At 39.5% G+C, this 15,909-nt stretch overlaps 1 protein-coding gene across 5 annotated transcripts in view; it reads left to right on the top strand.

Moving 5' to 3' along the window:
* The window catches only part of PLCB4 (phospholipase C beta 4), a 272,520-nt gene that overhangs the window by 209,608 nt on the left and 47,003 nt on the right, over positions 1-15,909 (top strand). For all 5 annotated transcript variants that reach the window (XM_029072432.1, XM_029072431.1, XM_029072428.1 and 2 more), the window contains 10 exons: positions 628-721; positions 2,165-2,244; positions 2,680-2,764; positions 5,790-5,880; positions 6,388-6,483; positions 8,906-9,006; positions 11,440-11,475; positions 12,738-12,879; positions 13,468-13,552; positions 13,806-13,930. In XM_029072432.1, the coding sequence (XP_028928265.1) occupies positions 628-721; positions 2,165-2,244; positions 2,680-2,764; positions 5,790-5,880; positions 6,388-6,483; positions 8,906-9,006; positions 11,440-11,475; positions 12,738-12,879; positions 13,468-13,552; positions 13,806-13,930 (935 nt within the window). The remainder of the gene's footprint in view (positions 1-627; positions 722-2,164; positions 2,245-2,679; positions 2,765-5,789; positions 5,881-6,387; positions 6,484-8,905; positions 9,007-11,439; positions 11,476-12,737; positions 12,880-13,467; positions 13,553-13,805; positions 13,931-15,909) is intronic.

The following is a 15,909-nucleotide window of genomic DNA, read 5'->3' as shown; positions in this document are numbered from 1 at the left end:
GCAGAGATCGTGTCTACCAACTATCTAAAGAATACTGTATTCTCCCAAGAGCTTGGGTGAACAAAAATTTTCACACGGGCTTCTGTGGCACTGTATACACTGTGTTGAAATGCTCATAGTGATGAAAATTCAATGTTATGAAAAGAAAGTTTATACAGATTAAAGTAATCCTGCAAGATGAAACTAAATATGTAATAGTAATAATTCTGGTATTAGGGTTTATTATGTGCCAAACATTGTACTAAGCGCTGGAGTAGATGCAAGGTAAGCATATCAGACACAGTCCCTGTCCCACCTGGGGATCACAATCTAAGGAGGAAGGAGAACAGGAAGCTGAGGCCCAGAGAAGTTAAGGAACTTGGCCAAGGCCACATAGCAGGCAGGTGCCAGAGGCAAGATTAGAACCCAGTTCCTCTGACTCCAAGGGCTGTGCTCTTTCCACTAGATGACACTACTGCCTCCCAATTTTAATATTTTGAAAGAATGTTTTAAACTGAAATAATCTCATATTGCCTCAGAATGTTTCATAATTTGTCAAGAAGAAATCTTATTTTAGAATAACTTGCACAAGTTCAAGTAATATTTGTGATATTGTTTCAATAATGCAGATTTACTGAATTTTCTTAGGTGTGTTGAACTTGATTGCTGGGATGGAAAAGGCGAAGATCAAGAACCAATAATCACACATGGAAAGGCAATGTGTACAGATATACTGTTTAAGGTGAGTTCCCCGGGAATTTCCTGATAAATAGGGAAGTAGCCTGGGCATCAGAGGACCTGGGTTCTAAACTCTGCTCTGCCATTTGTCTGCTGTTTGACCTTGGGCAAGTGACTTAATTTCTCTGGGCCTTGGTTACCTCATCTGTAAAATGGGGATTAAGACTGTGTAAACCCCATGTGGGGCATGGACTGTGTCCAACCTGACTAGCTTTGTATCTACCCCAGTGCTTAGTACCAGTGCCTGGCACATAGTAAGTACTTAACAAATACCAACAAATACATAAATGAATAGATAAATAAATGCTCCCAGGGTGAGATCCCTGTCAGAGAGTTCAATACATTTACTGATGCCCAAATCATTTGCACTTAGCACATAATTTCTCTACCTTTTTCTCCAGCTAATAAGCTCATGGAGAGGATGGTAAATGTTAATGTGAGTGGGAAAAGCCACTACGTACACCTCTGATAGGTACCTATTAATTTAGTGTCCATTATCAGTGACCAAAATTGACGACGATTGCTAAGTCTGTGGAAACCTCACAGGAAAGATGGACTTCTCTCTGTGACCTCCATAACCACCAAAGTAATCAGACTTGGGTAGGTCAGTGATGAACCCAGGGCATAGTTTCACCATAGTGAAATTGGTTTTAATCTTTCAGATACAAAGTGGGAGACCTTTTTTTTTGTTTACAATAAAGTGCTTAGTATGTGTCAGGCACTCTACCAAGTGCTGGGGTAGATACAAGCTAATCAGGTTTGACCCAGTCCATGACCGTCATGCGGCTCATAGTCTTAATCCCCATTTTACAGAAGAGATAACTGAGGCCCAAAGAAGTGAAGTGACTGGGCCAAGGTCACACAGCAGACAGTTGGTGGATCTGGGCTTAGAAACCTGGTACTTCTGACTCCCAGACCTGTGCTCTACCCAATAGGCAGCACTGTTTTTCACTAATGAGTCTCGTGCAGATTGAAATGCTCTTGAGTAGCAAAACAAAAAGCAGCAATTTTAGCAAAAACTTCTACTTGCTGAGTAGACTTGGCTATAGATTTCCATCAGTCAACCCTGGGCCTCGTATAAATCTTTCAGTTGTGATGAAGGATTCTAAACTAGGAAGATATGCTGTAGGTTGGTACAGTGGCATATACTAGCTATTCATCTTGGTTAAGGCAGGAAGCATGAAGAAAAAGGGCTGAGTGGGAACAAGACTGAAGCCACTAATTTGGAATTCTCCTTAGTGTATCAGTGAAGGTACCATCTAAACACAAACCATCCTTGCAATTTTTTGTTACTGTTTAATTCCTGTGTTGGGTCCAGAATATCTCTTACCAAGATTTTGACTCAGACTTTGAAACAGTGTCCTTAATGCCCACTGTGTAAAATTCATTTTAACATGTAGCCTGTTTACATGCTAGCATTTTTACATTTACATTTTTTAATTTGTAGGATGTAATTCAAGCGATCAAAGAGACTGCATTTGTAACATCTGAGTATCCAGTCATTCTTTCATTTGAAAATCACTGCAGGTAACCCGTGTTTACAATTTAGTAATGTGAAAAATTGAAGCATGAGTCTACGCTTTAGCACAATCAAGGAAACAAAGTGCAGATGCTTTAAGTCTTTATCGCCCTTCAGCATAGTAAAACCTAGAGCCATAGCCAAGGGATGTTTTTTGGGTGGGATAGAGTGGTGAGTGATATTTGAAACACATTCATTAGTGATATAGCATCTTAGTGAGTTCCTAAAATTTGCTAATCTGTACACACAGCCCTGGTTTTCTATTTATTTATGTTGGTTGAGGTTCTGTGGCATTATAAAATACTTGTGCATACTCACCGAACATCGAGAGGTCCACCGTGAAATTCGTAGGAAGGATTAGTGTGTTCCTTAGGTGTACATTTTTATCTGTATAATAATTACAACGCCTTTTCCTTTACAAATGTCTTTTTTGTTTCCTTCAGCAAATATCAACAGTACAAGATGTCCAAATATTGTGAAGATCTATTTGGGGATCTCCTGTTGAAACAAGCTCTTGAAACACATCCAGTATGTATTTTTAACAAACCGTATTTCTAGCGTAAATGAAGTTCATTTGAAATACACTTCTTGAGTGCTGAATAGGGCCAGAGGGCCAGTAATGGAGAATTTCATATTTCTTTAAATATTCTAAATAGAAAAGTTTTAATCACTAGTCAGAAGGGCTTAGATAGCATGCAGTCTTTGGGCTCAATTTAACGTGGTGGTTCAAAACACCTTGTCCTCAAAATATTTTAAAGTACTTTTTGGACTGTTCATCAACAAGGGGCATTGCAGTGCCCATTGTTTAGGAAATGTAGGCTGTATTTTAGAATAGGTTAAACCCAAGGCAAACCTTAGGATAGTTATAGAGGCAGGTCCATCCTGAGGAAAGTGGATTCAGGTCCCGGTCAAGATCCCCAGAATCAGTGCTTTATGGGCATATTCTAGGGTTGGGGGAGGCAAGTTAAGGAGGGTACCTATTGTGACTCATAAATAGTTCAGCTCCTTAGCATCCTCCATCCCCATAAGACCACATGACAATATAAATATAAGCCATGGAAAAGAAAACTAATACTTCAAGTTCTGAGATAGTATCTTGAAAGAAGACAGATCATTTAGAAATGAGCCAGGAATGTCCAGAAAAAGCCAAAGTCTTTTGAGAATGGTTTTAAAAACTGTATCATATTAAAAAAAATTTTAAATTTTCCACATTTTGCATTTGAACTTATTTTTGATAGGGCTTTTTATATACCTTTCTTAGTTACTTCAATAGAATTGAAGAAATTTGTGTTGATATATTTTACAGCACCATTTTAACAGATTTTACCATCATTCTTTTAATGAAAAGCCAAGAGAATTAAATTTAGGTTTTCAGCACCAATTTCTTCCCTTGTAGAGTTTCTACTGTATTCTAAAGGATATTATTTGGTTAGCAGAAGCCTCTGGGTATGGTCAGATATTTCTAATGAAATTTGGGCTGCTTGAGAGCTGGGGAGAAAGCTAAACTGTAAACTTGTGAAGGAATGGCCAAAGGAGAGCTTGGCTAAGCAACCCATCCAGAGGGCTGAAAACTCATCTTAGGGCAACAGGAGGAATTCTAGAGGGGGTCTACATTCAGACTCTCCCTAATTCCTGGCTTGGGTTTCTTACTGGCTCCCCAAAACCTGGTCTCTCCTGACCCTGTCATACATCCTTTTCCAAGCTACTTCAGACCCACTCTCTCCTACTGCTGCTCTTTCTCCTGCTCCTGCCTCAGTCGCCTAATTCCCACTACTGATCACCCATGCCTTTGTATCTGTCTTTGAACACCGAAAATGCCTCTCTCCATCATTGGAACATGTAAGCTTTGGGAAAATCATGGTTGAGGTGCGCATGAACATCTATGTGCATTTCTTTGGGAAAGTCCTATTAGTGCTAGAGATAGTGCAAAGAAGAGCGACTAAGGTCATCAGAGGGACAGAGCAGCCTCATGTAGCTTTCTAGAGTCTGGAATTATGAAAGCTGATAGGAAACATGATTGACGTTTTTAAAACAAGGGAAGTCAATAATGGTATCTATTACGTTCTTAGATAAGCATTTTTATGAAGCATATTGCTCTTTTCAGTGACTGTAAGGGGCTACATTCTGATTTTCAAAATCTCTTGCGTAGGGATCCCACCCGACCGGGCAATTATTGTTGTCTATGTGTGTTTTTTTGGAAAGAGTCAACACATTAAGAATGGCACAGGGCAGAAAGACAAAATGATAATCCCTGTCAGAGGAATTTTAATTTAATAAAAAGAAAAATGAGAGTTAAAATCCCCACCCAGGGTCTGAATCCCAATGGAGCAATTAAGAACATTTTAACTAAGTCTCATATTGCCACTGCAAATTTCTTTAGACAGATTACTAATTCTTAAGCCCATTTCACTTGTCTTTCCCCGGTCTAGTTCCCAGATGCTCTGAAAATAAACATATTTTCTTTGATCTGAGCCTAAGTAAACCGGGAGGAAGGGAAGGAAGTAGGAGATTTTGCTTTGGGGATTTTAAAGCTCTACTTAGATATTGATTTACTGGACTGGATTGTCTAAACCCACTTCCTCCTCTCAGAATTTTCTGCATTCCAAGGAATACTGGGAATAATATTTCTTTAAAAATCTGGGAACAAATGGGGTTTCCTATGTCTTTTAATTACTGTTCCACCTCCTAGAAAATAATGGTAATACTAGTGGTATTTGTTCATCAATCGATGGTATTAATGAGCAGTTACTATGTGCAAAACACTGTATTAAGCACTTAGGAGAGTACAATACAACAGAATTAGCAGATGTGTCAAGCACTGAACTAAGCACTGGGATAACTGCAAGCTAATCAGATTGGACACAGTCTCCTCACAGGCTCACAGTCTAAATTCTTCTGTTGCACCAGTAATAGTTGTTCACCACACACTAAGCACCAGGTCAGGTACAATATAAGCAGCCTGTGTGGGCCTAAAATTTCACACAACCATATATTATATCACTAGGAAATTTGATTTTTTTTTCCACAACACAAGACATGAAGTGGAAAAACAGTTTTCTGTGTTAGAGAAATGGATTGTCAAGGAAAATAAAAGTGAAAATCCCTTGGATTAAATACTGAACATTTCTGACTAGATGAGATTATTCTTGGAGTGACCAGGGGGTAAAATAAATAAATGAATCTGTGCCTGCCTGCATATTCAAAGGGACAAATAGAGCTTTTGCAGCAAAAATCAATCTGTCTTCCAACCATGTGACATGATCTCATACCCTCCATCTGCTTGGTGAAGCAGGAGGTTGCTCTCCCTAGGGAGTTTTGCCTGGGTGCAAACGATAAATTCCACTGGCCTATATGTGTGTATTTGGAGGAGAGTTTGACAGGATTTTAGGAGGCTGGGATGAAGTCTATTTTGGCTTCCATCTGGTAGAAACATATGTATACAATATCTAGTATGACTCCTCAGTGTGAACTGTATTAATATGGTTTGAAGCAGTAGTATTTACATTAGACCATTTATCATTCTACTCTAAGTGCATTTTTTTAAATGTTCTAGCTTGAACCAGGCAGACCCTTGCCTTCGCCTAATGACCTGAGAAGAAAAATACTCATTAAAAACAAAAGGCTGAAACCTGAAGTGGAAAAAAGTAAGACAATTATAGTCTCATTAAATTCTGTGCATATGCATTTTAGAGAAGATATGCCCAATTCACCTTCTGCGTGTCATCAGTGAAATTATTTCTGAACCAGCTTAATTTTATTCAGTAATTCTTCATCTAATATATTGACGAGTCCTGACCCCCACCTCATGAAAATCATAAGAGTTTGTGGTTTTCCTGTCCTTAATTATGCCACTAATGACCTCGTCTCTCCAACTCAGCCAGAGCTGTTTTTATGATTTTGTCTGTCTGCAGTGGTCTTCACAGTGTGTAAAAGATGCAGCCATGCAACTGAAAATGGGGAAAACCTAGGTCAGGAGTGGTCAGGAGAATCTGCGTCATCTCCGACTTACCCTGACTTTCAACCTCTACGTCCCTTTCTTACACTAGAACTTGGCATTTCCAGAATCCTGCTTCACCTGACAGTTCTTTCTTGGGTTACTAAATGGGATTTCAGTTTTATTTTAAAACATGAAATTCATTTTTTTTTAATAGAACAGCTTGAAGCTTTGAAAAGTATGATGGAATCTGGAGAGTCTGCTGCCCCTGTAAATATTTTAGAAGATGACAATGAAGAAGAAATAGAAAGTGGTGAGTTTTTAAAACAACCTTTACTGCGGGCTTTTAAAATGTGAGGTGTTTTAATTGGCTTTTTTATAGGCTTAATAAGTCCATAAGGGAAGTTAGGCTGTTCACATCCTTAGAATACTGCTGTCAGTCCAGAGCAGTGCCTGAAATTATACTGTTATTTTAAAAGAAGATGTGACATATTATCATTATTAAAGTAATGACCATATTATCTTATCACTAACCTTTAGGGTTCACTGTTGCTTTTTTAGTTATATAACTACAATTTTCTGTTTGAGCATATATAAAGTCTTTGCATTAAGCAGGTAGGGGTTGAAAATGGCTTAGTGGAGTTCACTCACCTTTGAGAAAATGCAATTACAGTGTGTATAAAGGTATGTCACCTTATTCTTCCTGTCATAGGTTGGGTTGAAAATTATATGATTCAAAAAGAAAACTGGTCCATCCGTCAATCAGTCAATCAATCATATTTATTGAGCACTTACTGTGTACAGAGCACTATACTAAGCACTTGGGAGAGTACACTATACAGAGTTGGTAGACATGTTCCCTGCCCACAGCGAGCTTACAGTCTAGTTTACAGTTAAGCTTAAAGTCCACCTACTATTCTACATCCAACAATAGCATCAATCAGAAAAGGCCTCCTGGAGAAGTGATTTCAGTCTATCAGTTGTATTTATTGAGCGCTACTGTCTGCAGAGCACTGTACTTAGCTCTTGGGAGAGTTCATTACCACAGAGTTGGTAAGCATGATCCCTGCCCATAAAGATCTTACATTCTACTGGGGAAGACAGACGTTAAAATAAATTATGGATAAGTACGTAAGTGCTGTAGAGCTGAGAGTGGGATGAATATCAAATGCTCAAAGGGTAATAAGTGCATAGCCAGTACAGAAGGAAGGGAGAAGAGAGAAAAATGAGGGTTTAGTTGGGGAAGCCTCTTGAAGGAGATGTGATTTTTAGTAAGGCTTTGAAAGAGAGCTAAGGAATGATGTCATATATGAAAGGGAAGGGATGCCAGGTGAGAGGGAGGACGTGGGTAAGGGGTTGATTGCAAGATTGCCACTGTTCTTCTCTGTCCGTCTCCCCCGATTAGACTGTCAGCCCGTCAAAGGCAGGGACTGTCTCTATCTGTTACCGATTTGTACATTCCAAACTGTGAGCCTCACGTGGGACAACCTGATTACCCTGTATCTACCCCAGCGCTTAGAACAGTGCTCGGCACATAGTAAGCGCTTAATAAATACCAGCATCATTATTCCAAACGCTTAGTACAGTGATCTGCACATAGTAAGTGCTCAATAAATACTACTGAATGAATGAGAGTGAAGAGAGCAAGCTACAGTGAGTAGGCTGGCGATAGAGGAACAAAGTATATGGGATGAGTTGTAGTAGGAAATCAGCGAGGTAAGGTCGGAGGGGGTGAGGTGATTGAGTGCCTTAAAGCTGATGGTGAGGAGTTTCAGGAGGACTGTGAAGATGGAAAGACCAGCTGGTGGGCAATATGAAGTAGCTGCTGATGAGAGAAATGAGAACATAGTACAGTAAGTAGGTTGACTTGACGAGAGTTGAGGGTGTGAACTGGGGTGTAGTGGGAAAGGAGTAATGATAACTAGGGGGAAGAGAGATAATTGACCGCATTGAAGCCGTTGATCAGAAGTGTCCATTGCATGTGGAAAGGGCTGGTCCACTATTATAGGTGTTTGAGGAATGGGAAGACCTATGCAAAAAGATTTTCAAACTACTGCTCAGAGCTATTGTTGTTGTGAGAGACATAAGGGAAGAATTGGAGTTTATGAGGAGGGGACCGATATGTTGATGATCAATATTTTATTATTAAAATTATTATAATTATAATTGTGGTATTAAGCACTTACCATGTGCCCGGCACTGTACTAAACGTTGGGGTAGATGTACTATAATCAGGTTCCACACTGGGCTTACAGTCTAAGTAGGAGGCAAACAAGTATCGAATTCCCATTTTGCAGATGAGGAAACTGAGGCACAGAAAAGTTAAGTGACTTGCCCGAATGTTACATAGCAGGCAAGTTGCAGAGCTGAGATTAGAACCCAGATCCTCTGACTCCCAGGCCCATGCTTTTTCCATGAGGCCGTGCTTGTTCTCACCTTCATATCGGGTGTGTATAAGATTGAAGAGTGTTCTGAACCCACAGAGTTGGGGAACTCTGTTAGATCATACTCTCCGGAGTGCTTAGTGCAGTGTCTGCATGCAGTAAGTGTTCAATAAATACCATTGATGATGATGATGAAGAGAGGAGAGGCTGGATGCAGGGCCATTAGTAAGAAGAGTTTCTTTGCCCACTTTCAAAATCTAATAAACATGCTTATTTCTTGGAGTTTTAAAAGTTTTTATCAGTCCCTGTTTATTTTGCTTCATGGCCTTTCTTTCTTTCTCTATTCCGTAGCTGACCAAGAGGAAGAGGCTCATCCGGAGTACAAATATGGAAGTGAACTCTCTGCAGATGACTTGAGTCAAAAGGAAGCTGTTGCAAATAGCGTAAAAAAGGTTGGATTTTTGATTTTATGCGTATATTTTCTTTTGTGTTCTCTTTTGAGGTATTTGCTAGCTGTGAAACTCATGAGATAAACTGCAAGAAAATAAGGCTATTGCTTCCATAAATGTGTGGTAGATTAGAGCCTTCTTTTGGGGTTGAGATCTTGCACCCTAATTTAAGACTGAAGTAACACTGATTGATCCAGTTTCCATTTAGCCAGGGAAGTTGTCCTTTTGCCCCCCTTTTTTCTACAGGTCATTTAGGAGGCAGCAATCAATCAGTGGTCCTGGAATAAGATTTCAGTTCCCGCTTTCTGCTGTGCATTCTTCTTACCCCTAGCAGAAAACAGGAATTAGAACCAGACTGCTGAAACAACCACCAATTCAAAAGGAGGGTCCTTTATGACCTGGGGAAATGTGACAAAGCCTCCTCCCTGTCCTTTCTACCTTATTCGGAGGGTCTGAGGCAGTTGTCCTTCCTTAGGATCACTAAGGAGCACATCTTACCTTGTACCGTGAGCCTCCTCCAGGTACCCTCGAGGTATCCTGGGGAAGCAGCGTGGCTCAGTGGAAAGAGCCCGGGCTTGGGAGTCAGAGGTCATGGGTTCAAATCCCGGCTCTGCCACTGTCAACTGTGTGACTGTGGGGAAGTCACTTAACTTCTCTGTGCCTCAGTTACCTCATCTGTAAAATGGGGATTAAGACTGTGAGCCTCTTGATTCTATTTATTGCTATTGTTCTTGTCTGTCCGTCTCCCCCGATTAGACTGAAAGCCCGTCAAAGAGCAGGGACTGTATCTGTTACCGATTTGTACATTCCAAGCACTTAGTACAGTGCTCTGCACAGAGTAAGCGCTCAATAAATACTAATGAATGAATGAATGAATGTGGGATAACCTGATTACCCTGTATACTTCTCTGTGCCTCAGTTCCCTCATCTGTAAAATGGGGATTAAGACGGTGAGCCCCACGTGGGACAACCTGGTTCCCCTGTGTTTACCCCAGCGCTTAGAACAGTGCTCTGCACATAGTAAGCGCTTAACAAATACCAACATTATTATTATTATTATACCCCAGCGCTTAGAACAGTGCTCTGCACATAGTAAGTGCTTAACAAATACCAAAATTATTAAGAAGAGACCCTGAAAAAAATGATAGGCTCTCCAAAGCCTATAAACCTCCTACATTTACATGCCATTTTTAATGTTAACCCCATATCGCAGAGAAATGCTCAGTGCTTTTTTTTTAATGTGTTTAAGTGCTTATCATGTGCTAGGTACTGTACTAAGCGCTGGAGTAAATACAGGCTAATCAGGTTGGACACAATCCCTGCCCCACATGCGGCTCACAGTCTTAATTCCCATTTTACAGATGAAGGAACTGAAGCACATTCATTCACTCATATTTATTGAATGCTTAATGAGTGCAGAGCACTGTACTAAGTGCTTGAGAGATTACAGTACAGCAGAGCTGGTAATAATAATAATAATGATAATGTTGGTATTTGTTAAGCGCTTACTATGTGCAGAGCACTGTTCTAAGCGCTGGGGTAAACACAGGGGAATCAGGTTGTCCCACGTGGGGCTCACAGTCTTAATCCCCATTTTACAGATGAGGGAACTGAAGCACAGAGAAGTTGCCTCAGTGACTTGCCCACAGTCACACAACTGACAAGTGGCAGAGCTGGTATTCGAACAAATGAGCCCTGACTCCAAAGCCCGTGCTCTTTCCACTGCGCCACGCGGCTTCACATTCCCTGCCCATAATGAGCTCAAAGTCTAGAGGGGAGAAGACAGACATTAATATAAATAAATAAATTACAGATATGTACGTAAGTGCTGTGGGGCTGGGAGGAGAGGTTGAATAAAGGGAGCAAGATCAGTGTGCCGCAAAAGGGAGTGGGAGAAGAGGAAAGGCGGCTTAATCAGGGAAGACTTCTTGGAGAAGATGTGCCTTATTGAATCCTTCAATAAGTCTTCAATAAGGCTTTGAAGCAGGGGAGAGATTCCTTTGAATTCCTTGACCTGGTCTTTTGTTCCAGTTTAAATTCATTTTTACTTTCACCCCGCCCACTCTCGTCCCCCGCCTCACGGATTCCAGCCGTTCCTTTTATCTGTTGCCTAATTGTACTTTCCAAGTGCTTAGTGTAGTGGTCTGCACAAAGTAAGCGCTCAATAAATATGATTGAATGAATGAATGTATGAATAATCGGAGATTTCCTGCTTGCTTGTTGTCCAGCCTTACCACCTGCATGACCCTAACCTGATCTAGCCTCATTCTCATCCTGAACCATGGAAGAGGTTACACCTAAGAGTATAAGAAAATCTTAGCACTGATTGATCAAGAAAAAATATGTTCTTGCTGGAATATAGTTTCATACCCTATATTAGCTTTTATAAGAATTTTTACATTTTAGAGGAATGAAATCTTCTTTTTTTCTCTTTAGGCTGCTGACGACTCTGAACATGAAAACAATAAAAAGGTATCTAAGAGAATACTGTAAAGTTTTTGCTTTTTTGCTTCACTAAAATCATAAATTTTGAATATTCATGTTTATTACCTAAACAGAGTGTACTCTGGGCTTTTTATTAAAATATGTATTATCCACTGATGAAGTGTTTTAAAAAAAATATAGACTGCTCCTCATTTCTTTGTGGATTCAAGCTTCCTGTGTCTAGTTATAACATTTATATTATTAATATAACCTAATGTAAGAACCTTCCAAAGAAAGAACAGAACACGAGATGATTAAAACCAGATGAAATGGCATCGACTAGACACATTTAAAAACCATGGGGATTCCATTTTCTGAGTAATTAATGTAAGGTAATGATTACATTGTAGAAAGGTTTAGTGGAGATTTAGACGTTTGCTTCAGCAGAATTATTGGGTTTGTTTTGACAGCCAGTTTAAACTCCTAGGCTACAGGCTTAAGCCATTGAAGTTAAAAATAGAAAAATGATTTATCAGATCATCATATCTATCTCACTTACATTCAATTAAATTGTACTGGTCACCAAAGATAGTACATTTGACTTTTTATTGAAAGTCAACTTGAAGTAATTAAAACCTTTTGAAGGTATTCATCATGAGTATTACGTAGCTCAGTGGAAAGAGCCCGGGCTTGGGAGTCAGAGGTCATGAGTTCGAATCCCGACTCTGCCCCTTGTCAGCTGTGTGACTGTGGGCAAGTCACTTCACTTCTCTGTGCCTCAGTTCCCTCATCTGTAAAATGGGGATGAAGACTGTGAGCTTCACCTGGGACAACCTCATTCCCCTGTATCGACCCCTGCGCTTAGAACAGTGCTCTGCACGTAGTAAGCGCTTAACAAATACCAACATTATTATTATTATTATAACTACGTGATTTAACTGTTATTGTTTGTAGTGATTAGGTTTTTTTCTAAAGATAGGAAAAAACCTTTGGTTTGGACTTCCTTGATACACCTAAGATATTCTTGGAGAGTGAAGGGTGGCAAACTTACTAATGTCAAGTTTTCAAACTGACTTATTTAGAACAGAAAGGTACCCAGAGAAATATGTATCTGATCTTCTTAAAATTTAAATGTCAGAAGATTTCCATTCATTATTTTCCTAGGATTATCCTTGTGAACTAATGCTAATGAAGAGGAGATTTCTGTTTGCAGTAGCTTGTTATAGCTACTTGCTTTCAAAGCTTTAAATGGTAGTCGGTAATTTCTTCTCAAAGTGGCATACGATTCAGCGCTTCAAATGTACTTTCAGGGGCTCGTAACTGTGGAAGATGAGCAAGCGTGGATGGCTTCCTACAAATACGTTGGAGCTACAACGAATATTCACCCCTACTTATCGACCATGATCAACTATGCTCAGCCTGTAAAGTTTCAAGGTTTCCATGTAGCAGAAGGTAAACACTCAAGATTAAGTACGTAGTTGTAGTTTTCTGGGTTTTTTTCCACTGTGGTGTTTTGCTGAAACTTTTTAATTTTTTTTTTATAATTAGCTACTTGACAGCATCAGGATACCGTTTATTTTGCAGGCTAAACTGCCCCATAAGCTCACGGCTTGCGTATTTTATTATTTTGTCGTTCTAGTAATCAACCACAGGGAGGCTCTAAATTGCTTTAAAATGTTCACAAATGCAGTGTTCTTACAGAAAAACTGCTACATGTTCCATCTTCTCTCCAAACTCATATATAAAGCAGGTGCTTTCTATTACTGGGTTTTGAAAATAGCATACTATTTCCTGAAATTGAATAACTTTCTACAAATTCTTAAGCAATTCTTCAACATATTTTCTCTAGGAGCCAAAGATTTTGATCCTCAAAACCAAAAGAAATCTCTTGCTACCATGGAGAAAGTGTTTATATAAGGTGTCAAAATAACTGCTTCCCAGAATTACGTGTTGTGATGCTATTTATTGTCTGGCTTCGCTAATTCATGAAAGTGTATTTTATCGGAACAGGTATCTTTAAACGGATCTCTCTTTCCACAGAACGCAATATTCATTATAACATGTCCTCTTTTAATGAATCAGTTGGACTAGGCTATTTGAAGACGCATGCAATCGAGTTTGTGAAGTATCCTTGCATTATAAATGGTGAACTAAATAGCATTTCTCATTGTCCCTCCATCATAGACTGTATATAAATGTTATGGATTAATGGCTCCTGGTGGTTGAATTTCACAAGGTTGTTTTGAGCTGAAATTTGAAGTGTGTATACAATGCATAAATAATATGTTTGTGTGCATCTTTATGGAAATTCATATATGGCAAACATATTGTTTATGCTACAGTTGTTCTTATTCCATTTTCCTTAACGAGTTACACAGTTATAACAAACGGCAAATGAGTCGGATATACCCCAAGGGAGGTCGAGTGGATTCCAGTAATTACATGCCCCAAATTTTCTGGAACGCTGGCTGCCAGATGGTCTCACTGAACTATCAAACCCCAGGTACGAGATGATGTCCAGTGAACCCAAATTCCGAAGGAAAGAACTGACCGTATCTCCCAAGCGGATGCCAGTGATATGCTCCTGGCGTTTTTTGAGGGAATCGAGCATATGGCTAAAATGGGATGTGTGTATGTGGGATCATGAAGGTAGAAGGAAAGGAGTAGTTAAACTACTGTGGAAGAAAATTAAATTGTGCCTTTGCAGTAAGATCCTTTTGCAATCTAGTAGATTTTCAACTGCATAGAATTCTGACTCAGTGTATCTATCTTTCCAAATTATTATACTTGTAAGTCATGCATCCTTGTGCCCAAGGAGAGTTTAAATGAGGTGGATTTAGAAAGCCTGAGGTTCTATTTGACAAAGACTGCGCCTAGCTATGCCTTTTATATTGTATTTAGTAATACTGGAGACCTGGAAGAGATCTTGATGACACATCATTCACACTCACTAAAAACTGGGAAATAAGTAATACGATTAATTTTCTTCCCGGAATCGGCTAGTGAGCGAATTTAACTAAATGTTGAAAGACCTTATTTCCAGACCTGGTTAAGAGACGGGTCAAAGGTGACTGCTTTCACATCCTGAAAAACATTTATAGTTCCATTAAATGCAAAGAGATAAAAGTGTATCCTCTTTGTGTTCCAATCCCCCTGTTTCTTCCTCTGTTTCCTATGGAGATGTGTTTTCCTTGTCAGCTGTTTTCTCTAAAAAGTTCTGCATACCCCAGATTGACTCATCATCATTATCCTCAGCATTAAAAAACACTTACAGAGCAACCACCTGCTTCAGGTACTCTCAGGGTAAAAGGCAAATTGAACAGAAATGGCCGCTGGCCTTTGGGTGTTCTCCAGGTGACCAGACTGAGCTAATGAATTTCCCATAGGTCACTGAAGAAGCTGTGGCTAGTCTTAAAATGGGTCTCACATTTCTCCATTTTCAGTCAATAAGTCAACATATTACAGGCTGAAGTTGCAGAGGGGATTTCTTTGTTTTATTTTCTTAAGTACTATTTTTAAGTCTGGGTGTGAAAGGGAGACAGGGCACTTAGGGGGAAGCAAGCAAAAGGGGATTTGGAATTGTTAGTTAGGCTTACGAGACCCCAGTTTTGGATCTTTTCATCCAGACTCAGAAACTTTCAGGTTTTGTTCAAGATAAGACAGACTGAGAATTCATCCAAAAAAACTCTGGGAGTCAGAACAGTGGCTTCACCCTTACAACTAGATACCCATGGGATAAAATATTTGGCTCCATGGGACAAAAATTAATCCTGGTGTCAAATTAATGTCTGTAGTGGTTGCCCCTTGCAGACTGTTTCTGAAGGCACCGTTTCACTGGTTCTGCTCCAGGGCCCATCCCAGGATTCCAAATACCCCCCTTGATTGACAGATCATTTGGGGTTACCCAAACTCCCACCATCACCTCCACCTCTCTGGAGGGTCTGAATCAATCAATTGGTCAATGATTTTAATTAATCACTTACTAGGTACTTGGGAGAGAACAATGCAGTAGATTTGGTAAACAGGTTCCCTCCCCACAAAGAGCTCACAGTCTAGAGGCGTAATAGTAATGAATAGTCAAGAAATTTAGCATTCCCGTGTGTGGCCCTACAAGATAAAAAAACAACAACAAAAAATTTATGAAAATGTCCATTCCTTCCTCCTCCTGGGTAGAAAACTACCACATTTACTTTACTGATAGTTTTCAATGTTATTCTTGGGTTTACTTGTTTAAAAACTCTCGAAAGGAAGTTTTCCCATAAAGGTAAACTAAGAATAAATCATTCATGTTATAGATAATTTTTACCATATTATCTTTATAGAGTTCAAAATCCAGTAAAGCTTTGACTCACCTTCTCATTCATCTGCTTTCTTTCTGCTCTGTTGAAATCACATAATAGTAGCATATAGAACCTGTGTCAGGTGACTTATTTTGCTCACCCTACTTTAAGAACAATTGATATTTTAAGGCAGTAGAGACCT

This window comes from Ornithorhynchus anatinus, chromosome 9 (genome assembly GCF_004115215.2).
Source record: "Ornithorhynchus anatinus isolate Pmale09 chromosome 9, mOrnAna1.pri.v4, whole genome shotgun sequence".
NCBI classification, from domain to species: domain Eukaryota; kingdom Metazoa; phylum Chordata; class Mammalia; order Monotremata; family Ornithorhynchidae; genus Ornithorhynchus; species Ornithorhynchus anatinus.
This window is presented reverse-complemented; position numbering and strand designations above follow the sequence as displayed.